We start from the raw sequence: 20,636 nt of genomic DNA on the forward strand, positions 1-20,636 counted from the left end.
CGGATCTTTGGGAACCAGCAGGCGGGAGAGAAACTTCCGCCTGCAATGGAAGTTTCCTGAGCCCTGAAGGGATATCCAGGCAGGATCCTCCAGACTCTGAAGTAAATGCCCAGGAGGTCTGTGTCTGAGTCATTAACCTTTAACCCATTGACTTGTTGCTAAGTGTTTCTAATGGTGATAAGATCTTGTGATTATCTTGATAACTTTATTTTGGGGTTGTGACACAGTGAACAAAGCTTTTCTGAACCCTAATATTTCAATGGTAAGCTTGAGCTAATTATTCAATGGCATTAGAGGGCACAGACTCAAAGCCATTGCTGGGTAAGTTTGTTTTCCTACCCAAGTATGACAAGTGCAAGTTAAATGTCCAAAGCTGTCGCTGAACCAGAGCCAGCTAGACAATACTTAGGTCATAAGAACAACTTAAATCCCATTTTAAATAATGCTTGAGAAATATAGCTTTTGTGATAGTCAGTATTACTAACATAATTCTCTATGCCTCAGAAACATGCTCTTTCATAGGCTCTCAGGCTGTGGGGGTATTCCCTAGGCTTATAATGTGAGATGCTGGGCATGAGACATGAGATTGTAATGTAATGAGTTTAATCAGTCAGTATCAGAGTAAATAGTGAATATTTTAGAGAATGATTTATGTATTTGTATTATGTCCTTAGAAAATCATATGGGATGTGGCTAGATCTTCACCACATCCAACACTTGAGCGGTAGAGGCAAGAGGGTCAGGAGTTCAGGGTCACCCTTGGTTACTTAGTAAATTCAAGGTCAGTCGGAACTGCGTGAGACCCTGTCTCAAAACCAAACAAGCACCAATCACAGCAATGCACCAGTAACTACAGAACGGGAACGTGCTGGAAAGGGCTGTGTTCTCAAGGCTTGGGATGTGAGGCCAACTTTCACAAATACCTGTGAGTCAGCCACAGTGGAGAACGAGGCCTCACGGGAGGGGGAATTCCTGTGGTGAGTTACCAGCCTTGCCCTTCTGCTTGTTCTCTTTCCCTGTTAGCTCACCCGGTCAGCTTTGTCCTGCTCACCTGTCACCTGTCACCCTCCCCCAACGTCCAGCCACCTTGCTTTGAAAAAACAGTCCCTACTTCCTTCTCCACCAGGCAACAGTCCAAGGGTCTGGTTTGTTTTTGGAGATGATTTCTGTGATATCGTTGATGCCACATCCTTTGAACACTCCATCTCCCTGGTCCCTTGTCCCTCTGTCCACGCTGTGTATTACTCCTTCCTGCCTTCAGCATCCTCCTCCACTGGCTGGCTCACCTTCCTTTCAGGCCACCTTTTCCCATCCTTCTTTGCGTGATCCGTGTGCCACCCCCATCCCACCCCCTCCCCCACCACCTAGCATTTTTTAAAAATTTTATTTATTTTATTTTACAATACCATTCAGTTCTACATATCAGCCATGGGTTCCCCTATTCTCCCCCCTCCCACCCCCTTCCCTACCCCTAGCCCACCCCCCATTCCCACCTCCTCCAGGGCAAATCCTCCCCCGAGGACTGCGATCAACCTGGTAGACTCAGTGCAGGCAGGTCCAGTCCCTTCCTCCCAGCCTGAGCCAAGTGTCCCTGCATAAGCTCCAGGTTTCAAACAGCCAACTCATGCAATGAGCACAGGACTTGGTCCCACTGCCTAGTTGCCTCCCAGACTGATCAAGCCAATCAACTGTCACACCTATTCAGAGGGCCTGATCCAGCTGGGGGCCCCTCAGCCTTTGGTTCACAGTTCATGTGTTTCCATTCATTTGGCTATTTTTTTTTCAATAATTGAGTAAAACCAAAATTTATTATAAGCCATAGTCATCCTAGGGACCTCCATGCTATATATATAGCCTCCATGGTTCTATGGGTTGCGGTCTGATTGTTCTTTATTTTATATCTAGAATCCACTTATGAGTGAGTACATACCATGACTGTCTTTCTGGGTTTGGGTTACCTCACTCAGGATGATTTTTTCTAGTTCCATCCATTTGCCTGCAAATTTCATGCTTTCATTGTTTTTCTCTGCTGAGTAGTACTCCATTGTGTATATGTACCACATTTTTTTCATCCATTCTTCCGTTGACGGGCATCTAGGTTGTTTCCAGGTTCTGGCTATTACGAATAGTGCTGCTATGAACATAGCTGAGCATGTATCTTTATGGTATGAATCAGCATTCCTTGGGTATATGCCCAAGAGTGGATGGCTGGGTCTTGAGGTAGTTTGATTCCTAATTTTCTGATAATAAATAAATAAATCTTAAAAAAAGATTTATTTATTTATTATGTATACAGCATGTATGACTTCAGGCCAGAACAGGGCACCAGATCTCATTATAGATGGTTGTCAGCCACCATGTGGTTGCTGGGAATTGAACTCAGGACCTCTGGAAGAGCAGTCAGTGTTCTTAACCTCTGAGCCATCTCTCCAGCCCCCACCTAGCAGTTTTTTAAGTGAACCATTTTTAACTATTTTCTCATTATCACCCATTCTCTTGGATCGCACTCTCCTGTGGCAATTGAGCTCTCACACACTGGTAATTCTCCCTTTCACACTCTGTCGTTGAGCTCAAGTATGTTTGACTTGCCCAGATATTTCAGGTTCAATGTATATGTATCATGAGCCCCTTAAACCGAACAAGTTCAAAAGCATCAAAATAAATAAATAAATAAGGAAAGAAGGCCATCAGCTTCACTCTCATTGCCCACCCTTTCTCCTATTGCCCCATCTTGTAACAGAACCACAGCTCACCGGCTCCTCAGGGCTGTGAAACTCCAAAGCCAGGAGTCATGCTGGTAACGTCTCCCAGGGTGCCCCTTGCAGTTAGTTAATCACTCTCTGAGTCTGTTCTAGACTTGTCCATTCTTTCGTCACTATTGCTGCTCAAGACACTGTGTGGACGGACACATTCCCTCCAGAGACCTTGTCCTTAATTCTTCAGGTGACTCCCTTCGCCTGGAGTATTTCCTCTTCTGTGACACCTTTCTCCAGCAGACATCCGACAGCATCTCATGTTCAGACACACACAGATGCTGCCTTCTTTGCAGGGTGCCCTTTGACCTCCTTTTCTAGGTCCTTGTCCCACCTGTGGTGTAAGGTCTCTCTGCTTAACTGCCTTTTTGTCTTCAGGAAGGACTTGCCTCTCAAGGCATGTCTCACATTTTCCCTCCGCTCACTCACCGGCTTCACTCACCGGCTTCACTCACCGGCTTCACTCACTGGCTTCACTCACTGGCTTTATTCCTAGCACAAAGCCTGGAACTTACAGTCATTCAGCAGATACTGTTACAAGTGCACATCTATGCAGCAGAAAGCATGTGGGCACATGGGAGCTTGTGAAGAGAGATGATATTTCCATTTACAACTCGGTCTGACTCTATCCTCAGAGGACTCTTTCCATGGGAATGTCTAAAATGCAAACACACACACACACACACACACACACACACACACGATTTTGTGGCCTGGGGTAGGGGTGAGGTTGGGCATGAAGTATGATTCTGACTATCCTTAACTCACTTAGAAACTTCACTGTAGCAATGCAGTTCCATTTATTGTTTTGATTTCTTCCCATCCCTCCTCTCCTCGTGTGTGTGTGTGTGTGTATGTGTGTGTGTGTGTGTGTGTGTGTGTGTGCCCCGTGTCCATGTGTGTTTGTCTGTCTATCTCTTTATTTTTCAGTCATGCGCTCATTCTGTAGCTCAGGTTGGCTGGAATTCATCCATGTAGCCCAGTTTCACCTTAAGTTCAAAACAACCCTCTTGCCTCTGCCCCCCAAGTGCTAGGAAAAGCCGCCTTGTGGTTTCCTACTATTTTTGAAAAAAAAATTCTTTTGAGACATTATTGCTGTCCTGAGGTCCAGCCTCTAAGACAGCACTCAGGGCTCAAAGGAAAATCCACAGTGTGGCGAAGCTTTGACTTTTCTATCTGAGGGGTTAGGGAAAAAATGAAAAAGCTCATGCACTCTTTTGATGGTTTCTTTTTTTTTATTCGCTCGTGTTGTTCTCTCTCATGTTCCATCTTCTCCTGTCTTCTTGCAGCTTATATACCCCAACAAAATCATCTATCTTTTAATACACCCTGAACCCCAATTGCCACGTGCTATTCCTCCGACATGGCCACCAGCAAGACGTGGTCTTAACGTAACCCACACCAGACTCAAACTCAATTATGTAGCCAAGGTTGACCTTGAACTGCCAAGTGCTGGGGTTATAGGTGTGCACCATTGTACCCAGCTGTGTTCATTCTTGAGCTTTGGGCTTTGGTCTCTGTTCTTTAGACTTTTGCTATGGAATATCCTTGGGCTCAATGGGGTCTCCTGACATCATTCTTTCCTATCAGCTGTAAGACCTCATCTGATCCCTTCAGTTGCTGTTTCACTCTTGACAGGAACACTGCTTAGTGCTTTCCATGCCCTGGCAGAGGGTTGAGCCAGTTTGCCCACATTCCGCCAGTGGCCTGACTATCTGGACCATGCCCCACAGTCATTTCTGCTCTAATAATCAGGCTCAAGGATGACTACATGAGTGATGAATTTAGCCATCTTTGTGTGCCTTTAACAAAAGTACCTCAGATAATCAACTGGAGAAGAGTAAAGGCTTATTTTGGCTTGTGGTTTTAGTTCATGGTTATTTGATTCCATTGCTTTGGGGCCTGTCTGAGAGTATATCATGGTGGGGGATGTCCTGTTAAGGAAATAACTTACCTCATGGCATCTGAAAAGCAAGATGGAGGAGGAGAGGGGGCTGGGATCTCAGTATCTCCTTTAAGGACATGCTTCTCTCACCACCAGACTCCTAGCTAGATCCCATCTCTTAAAGGCCCCGCTACTTCCTAATAGTGTCTGGGGCTGTGATGCTTATCCAAACCGTGTGGATGACAAATCCACTGAGGGCAAGTGTACTGGGGTCACCGCTTCTGGTCCACTTCCCTACTTTTCCTACTTCCTTTATGCCATATTATATTCTTGCCTAAGAATTAGGAACTGTGAGCTGGGCGGTGGTAGCACACGCCTTTAATCCCAGCACTTGGGAGGTAGAGGCAGGCGGATCTCTATGAGTTCGAGGCCAGCCTATTCTACAGAGAGTGTTCCAGGACAGCCAGGACTCAAAAAAAAAAAAAAAAAAAAAAAAAACCCAAAACAAAACAAAAAGGGTGGGGGAGGGATGTGTTGGGAACTATGGTTCCCAGTACTTTCTAGCACCTAAGAGTATGACCATCTTCTTGGTACACAGACTGTCCTCCTAGCCGTCATTCTCTCGTCTTTTCCCAGATAAAGGAATCTTTGAGTTGAGGTTGTGGCTGGTGGTGGAGAGCACTTGCCTCTTGCACATGATGCCCTAGGTTCAACCCTTCTGCTGACAAAAAGCTGTCTTTTTCTGGCACAATCACATAGTCATTCAGGCTTTTATCTTTTCTTTAGGTTAAAAAAAAGTTAGTTTAAAAATTAAAAAAAAAAGGACAGGATAAACAAGTGTTCTTTGTTCTGAATAAATTTGTCCTTATTCCAAAGTAATGCGTAATAGTAGTTTCATAAGAGGAGAGCCTTGTGGGAAGAGGAAAAGATAAGAAGAGAGATAAACTCAACCTGGAATCCTTACACTGTACCCAGCAGCAAAAGCCAGAGCCAATGGCCTTGCCTGTGTGCTCACCAGTGGTGGATAAGGGTGAAAAGAGGGAACTTTTGGCCTCTAGGTGTGAGGCACCGAGCGCGGCTGGGTGGAAGGTGAGCATGCTGAAGGCACAGTCTCGCTATGGCTGATGAATAGATGAGGGCCCTAGAAAAGAGAACGGTGATGATGTTAGGATTTCTCCTTCAATTCTCACTTGTGCCTCCATGTTTGAATACTTTGGAAAAAAAATTTAAATGCCGAGCTTGTCATTTAAACCCAAAGGATCTGAATTTAAAGGCTGGGGTGGCACTTGGGTGTGGGTGATTTTTAAGCTCCTTTTCCCTGGGTTACTTATGCTAAGGTAGTGTGGATGGTGAGAACCACTTCCGGATGGTTCTGGACAGTTCGGAGCCATAGGCATGAAGTGTGTCATCTGAGTAGTTATGTCACCAAGGCACATGGCTACTGGAAATGGCTTTCGGTAAAGTGTGACTGTAAGCCTTCTTTGATTTGCCAAACACGTCGCTAGTACAGAAAAACAGTGTCACCTACTCTGGTGATGGGACAAGAAACCCGAAGGTGTCCGTGGGTGGCATTGCCATCAGCAGACAGGTCAAAATCGTCCACATTGTTTCCCTTTTCTCTGTCCCTCTACGTCAGTGGTTCTCAACCTTCCTAATGCTGTGACCCTATAATACAGCTCCTCGTGTATAAGACCCTCAACCATAAGATTAATTTTGTTGCTACTTCATAACTGTAGTTTTGCTACTGTTATGAATCGTAATGTAAATATATGTGTTTTCCGATGGTCTTAGGTGACCCCTGTGAAAGGGTCCTTTGACCTCACCCCAAATTGTGACCCACAGGTTGAGAACCACTGCTCTCAGGCACTACTTAGAGTTACACTGTCCATCGGTCCTGCAGTTTTTACCGTTCCCAAAGCCCCAATTTTCCTCTGTTACTGCTGCTCTGCCCGAGTTAGGATGCAGTTACTTACGGTCACCAAGTGTTCAGTGGCCTTGCATGTCAATTACTCATCCTCCATCATCCTTCATTTAAAGAAGTATGGGCTGGTGAGAGGGAGCAGCCACTTAAAGGAATGTGCTGCTAAACCTGGCAACCTGCACTCGATCCCAGGACTCACAGGGTGGAAGGAGAGAACCGATCCTGAATGTTCTTCCTCCTCATGTGTACCATTGTACATGCATGCAGCACGGCCACCCCCACCCCACACAACGCAATTTTAAAATAAAAATGTTTTAAAAAGAAATAAATACATGTGCCATTGAAGAACAGTGAATCAAGTTGGTTATAGTATATAAGTAAGCATCTCTTTATCCCCAAACCAAAGAAGTTAAATGATGATGTTAGATTTGTGGAGGTATCCTACAAATCATTGTTGTAAGCTTAGAGAACTTCTGGATGAAAGGAATATCTTGATGAATTTCCTTGTGTCTAAGGAAAACTAAGCAGGAAAAACTGAAGTGAAGAAGAGAAGTCTGGGCCACCATTCTCCCTTTGTAAATTTTAGAATAAATAACCTAGATAAGAACTCAAAGGCAGCGTAGCTCTGCCAGCTTCCCAGTGTTGTGAGTCAACACCACACAGGCTGTCTTGTGCCCCTCTCAATGAACTCCAAGGGCATCACTGAGCACTGGTTTATTTTTGCTTTATTTCCTGTCCTCCAGTGATGTTGGGCTGCCCTTTGATGTCTTGCTTATTAACTTTGACCACATAGTTGAAGGGAAAATTCTGAAATGCTGGTTGTGCAGACAAGTAATAGGCCTCCCCTCCTCAAATGTGTCTGTTTCTGTAATTGTCTTATGCTTGCTTCTGTTTCTGGTTACTCATGGATCAGACTAATTGCCAGTAATAGGTTCTGTCCTTATTTCTTCCTTTCCTGGTTATGCAGAGGAATTTGTTTTCCTTTAACTGCTTGGATGGTAAAGTTACGGATGGTTTTGTGAACTTCTAAGGAGGGTATGCAGTATATATACATCAACAAGTAAAAACATAATCAAATTTCATTCTAAACTGTGTGGATGTGTCCATCTTTACAGAGATGTTTTTAATATTCTGTGTATAAAGAAATACCCCATCTAGTATTTGATAAATGCATTCAGTCTTAGAAGGCAAAACACTTCCTCTGCAACCATACTTAATTTACAGTTTTCATGCCTGTACTCAAGCTGATGGAAGTTCTCAGTTAATCCTATGGAAGTATTGTAAACAAAATGATGTAGATTATAACAGACTTTTTTTGATGTAATGGCACATATTAAACTATCATGCCAATCTAGACTTTGTTTTTTATTATAGTTCTACACAGAATTGCCCTTTGACACAAATTTAGAAAGCAGATCAGGTTGAATTATAGGAGAGTTTATTCAAACATGGTGCCAACCGACTACAAAGTCCCCAGTGTGCAAAGCTAAGGAGTCTTACCATCCACCCCTGAACAGAATGAGTGTTGGGCAGCGCAGTTTATTAGTAGCATGCCCACCCTGTTTCCACACAGCAAAGACTCTGTTAAAATGAAGCACCCTAGCCATAGCATCATACGGTGAAGTATAAACCGTCTAATCATATGGTGAGGTACAAACTGTTTAAATTGCTACAATTCTGTTTACATTTGATTTATTTTTAGTTTTTAAAAACTTTCTTTTTATTTACTCTTTGTGTTTTTCACATCATGAGTCTCTATCCCTTCCTTTCCCTGTCCCTTTGTATCCATCCTCTGCCTTTACACCTCCCCCTCCTCAATAAAATAAAATAAAATGTAAGGGAAAAATGGAAGAAGAAGAAAAAGAAAAAAATCTCATTATGGAAGCTGCAGTGGGACACAGTGAGTCACACAGTGAACCCCTTTGTCCACACATCTTTCCTTGTAAGCCTCTGGTTTCTGCCACTATATTGATGCTGGGCCCTCCCTGGGACTCCTCCTGGATATCCTGTTGTTGTCCTGTGTTGAAAAGATCCTGCAGCATTGTGTCTGTAGGACCAGTCCCTTCACATGCTCCCACAGATCATAGGTGAGGTGGATGTTGGGGTAGGCCAACTCATAACCCTGGTTCTGGATCATTGCAGGGTTGGTCAGCCCACCCGATCTCTCCTGCCCCCACCTCCAGGGGGAGCTCTCCAGCATTGCCCTGGCTAGTTCACCCCTTGCAGCAATGAGCAAGGGGCGGGGCCAGTTCTCCTGCTTTCAGGCCCTCAGGGTCTGCCCTCCCTCACCTGGACCATCGGGGCCAGCTCTACTGTGTTGCCCAGGTGAGGTGCAGGGGCTGCTGCTGGTGAGGGGCAGGGATAGCTCTCCCACTCTTGTTTTTGTTTGTTTGGTTTTTCGAGACAGGATTTCTCTGTGTAGTAGTTTTGGTGCCTGTCCTGGATCTCGCTCTGTAGACCAGGCTGGACTTGAACTCACAGAGATCTGACTCCTGGCTCTGCCTCCCAAGTGCTGGATTAAAGGCGTGTGCCACCACCACCCGGCTAGCTTTCCCACTCTTATGGCCTCAGGGTCAACATTCCTATCTGCCACAGGCAGCATCTCACACCTATGCTACCATATGGCACATGAGAGGCAGGGCCAGATCTCCCACGCTCATGTTCTCAGGCTGGTTCACCAGTACCAGTACCCCTGTAAGCTGTCCCTGAAGGTGTAGGGTGGGATAGCTGGCCACACCCACCTCGTCTGTCATGTGGTGGTGAGGGTCTAGGAAAGATCATTACTCCCCCTACCCCCCAGGACCCCCCTATCCCTGCCACCTGTGGTAGGTGAGGGAGCTGACCCCCCTCCTTTCCAGCTGCAGCACTTGGAAAGCGGGCCCTGCACCTGCCTGCTTGGGCAGCACAGCAGAGCTGACCCTGTTGACACTTGGAAAGCAAACTTGGCATGGTACTGCCCGCAGTCAGTCAGCTGTTTGCGTATCAAATGTGGCTCTTCGAACCGTCCTGACTTTTTACTTTTTACCATTGAAAACCAAGCCTAGCCAGGCGGTGGTGGCTCACGCCTTTAATCCCAGCACTCGAGAGTCAGAGCCAGGCGGATCTCTGTGAGTTCGAGGCCAGCCTGGTCTACAGAGTTCGATCGAGGACAGGCACCAAAACTACATGGAGAAGCCCTGTCTCAGAAAACAAAAGAAAAGAAAAGAAAACCAAGTCTAGTAAGAAAATCTGTCACTTGCCTATAAATAATACATGATAAAAATAAGAAATAGTAAGCATAACACAAATAATTCACTTTCATGCCAAACTAAGGCTGTTATTTTTTACAATTTTAGTTGTTTAGTCATTTTGAAGTTTTTCCTTTGAGGAAAACTTCACTAAAACTCTTGCTATTTTAGATATGAGTAGTGCTTACTTAATTTGAACATAGAAACTAATCTCTCTACACAATAGTGAGGAATATTTTATACAACTGATAATTGATTTCATTTGTAAATTGATATGCACATGAAAAGCTCATTCCAAAAATATAGATAACATTTTGGAATCCATAGACAATTATACAGTTTTATTATAAATAATAATGTTCATGGAATTACTATTATCTATTTTTTTTACTAAGTTTACATAAAGCTTTACAGATGGTACTATTATGATTTTACATAAATCTCTGAAATAAAAGAGAGGTCATTCACATAAAGGAGATAATGAGAATATAAACATAAGTTAGATGATTATGGAGAAAATCTGTTATGAAAGTTACTAATTAATCTGAGAAACCTAGAACGTCAATTCTAATGCACTTTCTCTGTTTCACTATACTATAAAATAATCATCACTCAAGCTCACTTTCTCACATCTACTATAAAAGGAATTATTTGCAAACTCTCATCTACTGGGTTAGGGAAAGCACTCTGAGCTAAGACCCTGGGTTGCACTTGGCAGAATGGTAAGGTGGGCTTCATGTATGTATTGTGTGCCCAAGGTGACCCACAATGGTTTTGATGCTAGCGAGTTCTGGAATCTCCCAGAGAACTTTCAATAAGTAGTTTCTCAGCGAGTCTCGCAGGGCAGGACTTTATGTGAAGGCAGTCTGGCAGCAGACCAAAAAATTAAATATGCTTATAATACTAGAAATTTCTATATTTTACACTACAGAATTCAAATACTACAGAAGGTTCAAATATGAACTATGATAGCAAAAGAAACTCCCATCTCTGTATATATCTCTGTGTTTTTAAAAATGCCCTTTCTGCTCCATTGATCTTCATTCTGAGTGACTAATAGTTAATCATTGGAAACCATGTGTTTTCATGTATTGTAATTGCTCACCTTGGCGTGGAATTCAAGTGGCTTTGCATGTATGCCTCAAATTCCAACGTGCAGGTTTGGAAAAGGAGCTAGAGAGGAAATAATGGGAATGTACCACTCTATTGGGAATATGAAAGAGATGTACCTGGATGATACTGGGTAATGAAATCATGTTCTAGAATGAACGGAACAGAAGACACAGTTCTTTGTATTTCTTATTAAAGTTCAAGTTGCTAATAGGTATGCTTTGCTCTTAAGGAGGACTAAAGATTAAGTCAGTTGGGAACATGATAAAGAGAAGGGTTAGAAGGACGGTCACAACCCCGTGTTATTCGAACCTTGCCCCAGTATTCACAAGAAAGCTTGTCTCATTTTAGTGCACTGCTTTTGAGTGACAAAATGACTCTGGAATGAAGATGTCTTACAGTGTGAGTGGGCTTTCATTTCTGTTATTACTACACACACACACACACACACACACACACACACACACATCTGCCAACACACTGTCATGTACCAACAAGTGGCCGCCCAGACTCTCCTCGCTCATGCTTAGTCCTCACTCATATTTAACTACTGTGCTTACGACCTCTCCGAAGCTCACCAGGTGAGACGTGTGAAAATTGAAACAGAACGGTGATGCAAGTACGTTAGAGGGAGTGTCTCTCTGCACACCCACCCTGTCGGTTTCGTCATATTTATCCCTCTATCTCCAGAGTCGTCCTCACTCAGAGCTCTGCCTTAGTGAATGGGACAGTGGTGGGTTTCTCCACAGCTCGTCACCGAAGCACTTAGAGCCACGCCTCCTTAAATACCTTTCTCTGTAGCCAATGCATCTTTTTGGCTCTGCTTCACTGTGTTCTTCTGTGGCTTCATTTTATCCTTCATAGTTTGCCTGAGTGATTTCCACACCGTATTAAAAAGCACCCCAGTTTCAGCCCGTGATGAGGGGTCTCCGAGTGTCCTGCAGGGCAGTTGCGTAGCAACCTCTACCAGCACGTTTCTGTTGCTGCTCATGTCGTGCATGAGCCTTTCTCTAGTACAGATCCCAGAAATCCTTGCTGTTAGAGGCAGTTTTAATGATTCTCTCTGCTGCTAGAGTACCCTCACAGGATGCTCCTGGAGATTTCTAGTGTGTGAGAACTCGGACCCCTCTCCCAGGCTGGGTGCCTGGGAAGCAAGTAACTTATTTCATCTTGAAAAAATGTTTTCATCTTAGAGAGCAAGGACATGTGGCGGGGGGGGGGGGGGGGGTGTGAGGGTTGGAGGGAGGACAGGGTAGGGGAAAATGGTGTAATTACTTTATAATCTCAAAAAAGGAAACAATTTTCAAGAGTCTTTATTTTACAGTTGCAGCTGTGCATATTATGACCACTGTCCTCAAACTTAAATCTGTAATGTGGCAACTAAGTGACACATGAGATGATCTCTGTGATATAACAAATGACTTTTCCTATTTCTCTGTATTTCTGTGTTAAGAGTAATTTTAGTAGTTCAGCATCCAGCTCTTTCTGTGCATCTTAATTTAGACATCTTATCCTGTTATGGAATATTTAATATCTTTATAATGCCTCACTAACATTACATAGTGGTTACAATTCTTGTGCAGGTAAGTTTTTCTTCTTTTGTGACTAATTATTAAAATGAATTTTTACTGAGTCAAAGGTCATTAACTCTTTTCATGGCTCTTGATAAGAATTGTTGAGTGAATTTAGATATCTTAGTTTCTTAGATGTAGTCATTCAATAATATATACCTATTTAAAGTTCCATGCTGTGTGGGATTATATATATATATATATATATATATATATATATATATATATATGTAGCTAATTTGCATTGACTAATTTAAATGAAAGAACAATTTCTTTTACAAAATATTATTTATAATTAATGAGCATCAAAGTTTAATACTTTAACAGATTTTGACTACCTTTCTGAAATAAGGTACTTACAAATTTTAATCTAAGTAATCTATGTAAATTTACTTTTATAAATTATAGTTAATAGATATTATACACAAAAGAGTGCTGATATATATCCATAGTTTTCATTTAAATACTCTCTTTATAATTCCATCAAATCAATAAGATGCAGATAAATGCATGAAATTTTACATATCTTAATTTTAATTTTCTTCTTAAAAATATAACATTTGTATGCATTCTTTGAGAGTTTCATACATGCATGCAATACATTTTAATCATTCTCATTCTCCTCCTCCAACTCTTCCTGGATCACTCCCCATGGTCCCTCCCAACTTCATGTCTATATATATATATATAGATCTATATATATAGATTCCACTGAATCTAATTAGTGCCGCCCTTGTGCACACGGGTGTGGGGTCATCCACTGGACACACCCCTAAAGAAAACTGATTTTCTCTCCAAGCTAGGCCTGGGGGCCGTGTATCTGCCTGAATCCAGGCTGGAACTTAGAGTGTGTTTATCTTCTGCAGATCTTATGTAAGCAACACCCAGTTTCCCCTGACCTCTGGCTTTGTATATTTTTTCCCACTCCCTTCCTCCTCTACACTCTCTGGGCTGTTGTCAAAGAGTGTGTGACACTGGTGTTTGATTTACGGCCGGGCACTCTGCAGACACTTCTGCTCTGCGCTGTGACAGTTGTGAGTTTCTACTAACCACCACCCTTTGTTTATCTGTTATACAGAATATTATTACCATGCCTCTGTGTTTTTATTAAGCTATCTTTAGTAATCAGGAAGTCCTCTACAGACATTTCAGCTCAAAAGATCGGTCTTTTTCTTGTAGGAAATTTACCAGTGGTGTGGTTCCTCATGCAACAAATACGAGCGTCTGAAAGCAAGCCAGGTTGCCATCGGCATTCGGGACAATGAAAGGAAGGGGCGGTCTCAGCTCATCGTGGTGGAAGAAGGAAGTGAGCCATCGGGGCTCATGAAGGTACTGTGATTTGTCTGCTGGAAACTCCGAGCCATAGGTGTGTGTGTGTGCACGTGCGTGCATGCGTGTGTGTGTGTGTGTGTGTGTGTGTGTGCGCGCACGTGCGTGCATGCGTGTGTGTGTGTGTGCGCGTGTGTGTGTGTGTGTGTACGTGCGTGTGTGCGTGTGTGTGTGTGTGTGTGTGCACGTGCGTGCATGCGTGTGTGTGTGTGTGTGTGTGTGTGTGTGTGTGTGTGTGACAGAGAGAGAGAGAGAGTCTAGGGGAAGGGGATGGGATCAAATATATTTCCAAATGGGAGTCTAGGCTAAAATTAGCTTTTTAAAAGCACCAAGGTTACATAAATTGTTTTAGTTAGGGTTTACTATTGCTGGGAAGAGGCACCATGACCATGGCAACTCTTATAAAAGAAACATTTAATTATGGTGGCTCGCTCACAGTTCAGAGGTTCAGACCCTCATGGCAGGGAGCATGGTGGCATGCAGGCAGGCATGGTGCTGGAGAAATATCCGAGTAGGCAACAGGCAGTCGACAGACACTCTGGGAGCCTATCCTGAGCATAGGAACCCTCAAAGCCCACCCCCACAGTGACACACTTCCTCCAACAAGGCCACACCCACTCCAACAAAGCTACACCTCCTAATAGTGCCACTCCCTGTGAGGTTATGGCATTATGGGGGCCAATTACATTCAAACTGCCCCAGAAGTCGCGGAACAGTGAGGACTCAGTCACACCTGCTTCCTCTCGGGGTCTTTTGACCCTGCTTATACCTCTTTCTCCTCTTTTCAGTATTGGTGCTCACACCTGGGCCTTGAGCATGCTAGGCAAGCTGTCTGCCACTGAACTCATCACCATACATTTTCAAAGTCTGTAATTGTTTAATCATCTAGATTTAATTATCTTTTAAATGTACTCATTTTCTTTAACGTAAAGTGTTAACAACTACTTCATTAAGGAATGAAAAATCTGGGGCTGGAAAAATAACTCAGCAGTTGAGAGCACTGGCTGCTTTTCCAGAGAACTCAGATTCGATTCCCAACACCCGAATGGTTAGGAATTGCAGCTCACACCCATCTGTTAACTCCAGGTCCAGGGAATCTACTTCCTTCTTCTAGGCTCTCCAGACACCAGGCATGCATATGGTACACAGATACATAGGCAGGCAAAACACTGACACACACACACACACACAAAAATAATATAAATAAAAGCACGTTTTTAAAGGAATGGAAAATCTTGTACCAAAGCGTTAAATACACCAATATTTTATATATTTCAAGTAAGCCAAGAATTTTGTCTTATAAATAGGATATTTATGATTTTCTGTAGCTTTTAAATGAATATGGAGTTTTCCATAGCTCTCCAGAACGAACTCTTTATGTGCTGACTAGTTTTACGTCAGCATGATATAAGTAAGCATCATTTGGGAGGAAGGAACCTCAACTGAGAAAATGCCCCCACCAGTTTAGCCGATAGGCAAGCCCTGCTTGCATTTTCTTCACTGATGGTTGATGCGGGTGGGCTCATCCCACGGGGCGGGGGGGTGGTGGGGGGGTGGTGGTACCACACCTGGGTAGGTGGCCCTGGACGGAGTGAGAAAGCAGACCATGTGGAGAAGGCTGTATAAGCAGTGATCCTCACAGCCTTCGCTTCGGTTCCTGCCTCCATGTTCCTGCCTTGAGTTGCTCCCCTTCATCGTGGACTGTGATGGGAGCATGTGACCTGAAACAAACCCTGTCCTCTCCAAGTCGTTTCTAGTGATGGGGTTTTATCCAGCGATGGAAACCCTAACTAACACACGTTACTGCCATACTCACCTCTGGCAGTTACTTGTGGCATGGTGGCGTGCCTATGCACACTCAGACTTGGGCGTCTATTGTGCTTCTTTCAAAAAACTGGAAAAGAAAGTTTAAGCATTGTGTTAAGATATGAAAATGCTAATGGAAGAGATGAATCTAAAGATACAAATTCAACTTTCAAATACTAGACGGCAGTCAAGAGTTCCAGTTCCTAAGATGCTGTCTGTGCTTCAGAGACTCCCTGTTTTGGCTTTGAATTCCTAAAAATGCATGCACTAGGTCTCTACTCAGTATGTTCAGGGTCTGTGCTGCATTCTCTCTCACTGCTCTTCCTGGTGCAGTGAACTGAAGCAAACTTTCAGTGAGAGCCCTTCTTAGGTGAGAGGAAGCAGTCGGTGGGCTTTGTATCGCTGAGGCTTCGCAGCCTGATTGCAACAGTGAATGTTTGATGAACTAACTATGCACCTACGGGAAACTAGTTTATCTTCTAGAATTTTGAAGTTGGTAACTGTGATGATAGAATTCAAGACCTCAATTGGTTGGGAAAAATTACAGCTTTATTTTCATGCACTTGTGAGTGTGGTATTTCCTCGAATTGTGAGTATAACAAACCAGAGTAGCATGACTGTTCCTGTGACTATTTAGACCACAATTCAGTTATTATGGATAACCTCAAAATATCAGTTAGCTTCATCACAACTTGGTAGGTCTCCTGCTTCCCAAGACAGGGTTTCTCTGTGTAGCCCTGGCTGTCCTGGAACTCACTCTGTAGATCAGACTATCCTGGAACTCAGAGATTCACCTGCCCTGCCTCCCCAGTACTGGGATTAAAGGAGTGTGCCACCACTGTCCAGTGGTAGTTATTTTTGATATTTGCTGTTCAGTAATGTTGTTCAATAAGCTGATGAAGAAGCTGATCCCCACTCCCCGCCCCGAGACAGGGTCTCTCTACCCAGCCCTGAATGTCCTGGTACTTGCTCTGTAGACTCTAACTCACAAAGCTCTTCCTGCCTTTGCCTCTCAAGCACTGCATTAAAGACGTGCTTCACTACACCTGGAAAAAGCTCGTATATTAGCTGGATTCTTAAAAATACATTTAGGACCAGGGAATAGCACAGGAAATTGAATCCCTGTACCCAGAAGGTGGTGAGAAGAGATCAAGAATTCAAGGGCACGTGGCAAGTTCAAATCCACTCTGGGCTACATGGCAGCCTGTCTCAAAACAAAATGACAAATAGGTCAATGATAGATTTGTTGATAGTTATATTCCAATATAATTGTTTTTTATTGTAATGCTTTGAATTTTATTTTATTAACTTAAAAATATTTTTTTCTCAGAGGGAGCCAAAGTTCCCCATAGCAGACAAACACAGAAATTGTCTGGAGTCTTCTGTGTAAGATAAGGAAACGCCAGTTTTTCCCCTGAGATTGTACAGTGGTGCTCTTTTAGAGGGGTGTGCAAATCTAAGCATCTTTCAGAATACCCTTCACAGTCCACCCTTAATCCTGTGTGGAGAGGATGTTTTAAGTTACTTAAGTCTGGAAACTTTAATGTCTACATGAGAAAGAAAATAAAGCCTCAAAATCAAGGATTTTTTGAATCAGTAAAATGATCCAGTGGCCACGACTCTGTACTGAATGCTGAATGTTTGGGACATGTGTGGAACCAGGCCATGGCCACTGGTTCATTTGTCTGTTGATCATTATTTCCACACAATTTGAATATGTCTTTTCTCAGACCAAAGCACTTTGTAGAGTAAAATTACAGAGAAGACAGGACATGGTAAGGACACACTAAAAGACCGTGAGGGCAACAGGATGTGCGGTTACTCTGCTTTCTGCTGTGTGTTTAGCAGCTCCTGGGTCTGACTGTGAAAGCAATCCTACGTGATGAAGCCACTAAGCCTTAGCTACTCACATTCTGCTCTGTGTTTTTTTTCTTGAATATAAACATATTTACTATGAAAGACTGCACATAAATTATGTAAAGGTTTTCCCTGGTCTTTCTTCTTTTCATATTTAAAATAACCAGTGAACATGAAGGGAAATTAACTATCTCACTAGCCCAAAGGCCCTGAAGTTTATTCATTGTCTGTAGTCTTCTTTAAACATTAGGAGGGAGGCTGAAAGATGCCCCAAGGAGAAGGATAATTTTTCTGATTATGGACTTTGTTTTTTGTTTTGTTGATTTTTTTTTTAAGACAGCATCTGGTGAGATGAGAGACTGAGATGGGGCAGGTTGTTTCCTAAGGCAGAAAGATTCTTTTTTAAATATACTGTAATGAACTTGACTATATAATCATTATAAATGCTGGTGGCAAATGCCAGCCATGAGAACAGCGCAGGAGATGCAGGCAATTGCTGTGGGACTGAACTGGTTCCTTTCTTGTTTTTATAAAAACAGCTGTAAGGTTCCTGCAAAGTCATATGTTTAAACATTGTTTCAGATTCTTGATAAAGAAAGAAAATTGGAAGGAAAATCAGAATATCATATTGTGTCTCACAGTGTTTATTGAGCATTTGGGTTGTGTCTTAGTTACTGTTCTATTGCTGTGAAGAGACACCATGACCCCTTAAGGCAACTTGTAAAAGAAAGCATTTAACTGGAGGCTTACTAACAGTTTCAGAGGCTGAGTCCAGGATCATCACAGTGGGAAGCATGGTGGCAGACAGGCAGGCGGACATGGTCCTGGGGAAGTAGCTAAGAGATGAAATCTGACTCTCAAGTTGGAGGTGGAGAGAGAGGGTACTGGGCCTGACTTGGGCTTTTGAAACCTCAAAGTCCACCCCTAGCAACACACTTCTTCCAACAAGGCCACACCTCCTAATCCTTCCTCAACAGTCCACCCACTGGGAACCAAACATTCCAATATATGGGCCAATGGGGGTATTTTCATTCAAACCACCACAGGTTTGTTGCCAATATAGATGTAGTCTCAGCTTGTTTTACTCTAGCAGAGGAGCTAGGCTCTAGAAAAGGGGAAAAGCAGCAATGGGTGCTGAGGGCCGCACACCTCACAGATAAGGAATGTCCTGTTTGTTGGAATCCTTCTTGTGAAATTCATGTTTCAGGCTCTTTGGTATTCACAGACAGTTTGGATTAACCTCTAAAGTCTCTCCCAGTCAATGAATTGGGGTGCTCTTGTTTTTATCAGTCATAAATGATAATAATAAAATAATTTATCCAGTCTCTTTGCAAGTTGATTGGATATTTTAATATGTGCAGATCTGGGTATCTGGTAAATAAAGACTAGAATTGAGTAGTTTAGATGGCTCTTAAATCAACTTTTAAAAATCTTATTCAACCGAAGAGCAAAATTTTAGTATTTCTCCAAAGTATACTGTCAAATAAAACCCATATCTTATTGACGTCACTCCACAGTCTGTGAGGTCAGACAATGCTTTCATATTTGTGTAGCTCTCACAGCTCTACTGCATTGCTCATTAATGCTTAGAGAATGCAAAACACATTTACCAGAAAACGAGCCAACTTCCTATTCTCTCAAGGTTGAGATGACAGTGTTGGCATATACACGAACAAAGCCATATTCTTGATCAAAAAACATGGTAAGACCAACTACACTTATGTAGGAGTATCTGGCATTTAGATAAAAATAATTCATGTATTTGGCATGAACAAAGCCTTATTTTTTATTGAAATACATGGTAAGACCAACTACATTTATATAGGAGTATTTGGCATTTAGATGAGAATAATTCACATATTTGGCCAGCCTTTCTTGTTTTGGTAGCTGGTTACAGATAACTCCCTGGAGAATAACTGCCATGTTCTGAGATAATCATAATGACTGAAACAGCCCCCAAATTCCCAGGTGAAGTCCTGAGCCCTGGAATGCTCGTAGACACTGTTCTTTTGATATACAGTCACTCATCTGTAGAATTTTTCTTTCTAGGTCAGGTCAGCTTCCTAGATATTGCCCAGCAGCCACAAAAGTGTGATCTTCCTCTCCCTGTAAGCCACACCCCTGCTGCTCACTGGCCTTGGCCACTTGGTCTGGCCGCAGTATTGCTCCTTCAAGATCTGTTAGCACACTGCCTACCACTCTGACTTAAGCTGGATGCTCCCAGAACTCTAAGGAACTGCGCAGTTCTAGAGATTCAGTTTGTTTTTTCAATCATCTAGCTTAGGCCTTTTCCTTCATCCAACTAAACAGTAAAAGGCTTATGCACATGTCTGGTTTTTCTGAAGGCCTCACACAGCTTCAGTTTATAGAAATCGGAATGATTTTGAATTCGATGACCTAAGCTTTGGGACACGCATATGAAGCACCCATCCACATTGTGCATTTCAGCATGAAAGGCACTAAGAAAGAAATCAGATGGAAAAAGGAGATGTAGGACTTTGTCAAACCTGTCATAGGTGCTGGGAACCAAGCTCTGGTCCTCTGAAAGAGCGGTGTTCACTTAACCACGTACCCATCCCTCCAGCCCCAGGATTTGTGTTTTAGTCTTTTAACTGAAGCATAATTACACATTTAACTCAATCTAACAGTTTTTCAACTCTCCTCTATGGAGAGGATGGAGCATTATGTCCCAGGGATTAGATAAACCATTCTCCATTTATCTTTGTAGAGTCAGAGTGAAGTCAGCCCAAGAAGTGTAATAATAAAGCTGAGGTGCTGATGTGAAAATCCTTTGCAATCATTTTGGAACAATGTATACAGTATTTTTAAAGGCTTTAAGGCTTCATGGGGCAAAAAAAAAAACTATTAAAAAGAATAAAAATCACCCTTTTCCTTTCATCAGAGAACAAGTATGAAAGTGTTGATCTCTTTAAATATAAAGAAGATCTAAGACTGTTTTGTGTCTATAATACACATGTAAAAAAATACCCCTTAAACTGTTTTTTGTATCTATCTCATTTATTTCATTGTTAGTACAAACTCTGCACTTTGTAAGAATGGAAATTTGAGTTGCCTGAGAAATTTATTTGGTCAACAGACATAGCAAAACCCAAACGAAAGTTGGGTAGAAAACTATGTTTGTCTTGGTGTGCTTTCCAAGTAGTATGGGGCTTGATG

At 42.7% G+C, this 20,636-nt stretch overlaps 1 protein-coding gene across 2 annotated transcripts in view; it reads left to right on the forward strand.

The window, feature by feature from the left end:
• Positions 1-20,636, forward strand: part of Scin (scinderin) — an 87,995-nt gene that overhangs the window by 22,355 nt on the left and 45,004 nt on the right. For both annotated transcript variants that reach the window (XM_076550747.1, XM_006982319.4), the window contains exon 4: positions 13,647-13,796. In XM_076550747.1, the coding sequence (XP_076406862.1) occupies positions 13,647-13,796 (150 nt within the window). The remainder of the gene's footprint in view (positions 1-13,646; positions 13,797-20,636) is intronic.

Source organism: Peromyscus maniculatus, chromosome 14 (assembly GCF_049852395.1).
Source record: "Peromyscus maniculatus bairdii isolate BWxNUB_F1_BW_parent chromosome 14, HU_Pman_BW_mat_3.1, whole genome shotgun sequence".
NCBI lineage: Eukaryota > Metazoa > Chordata > Mammalia > Rodentia > Cricetidae > Peromyscus > Peromyscus maniculatus.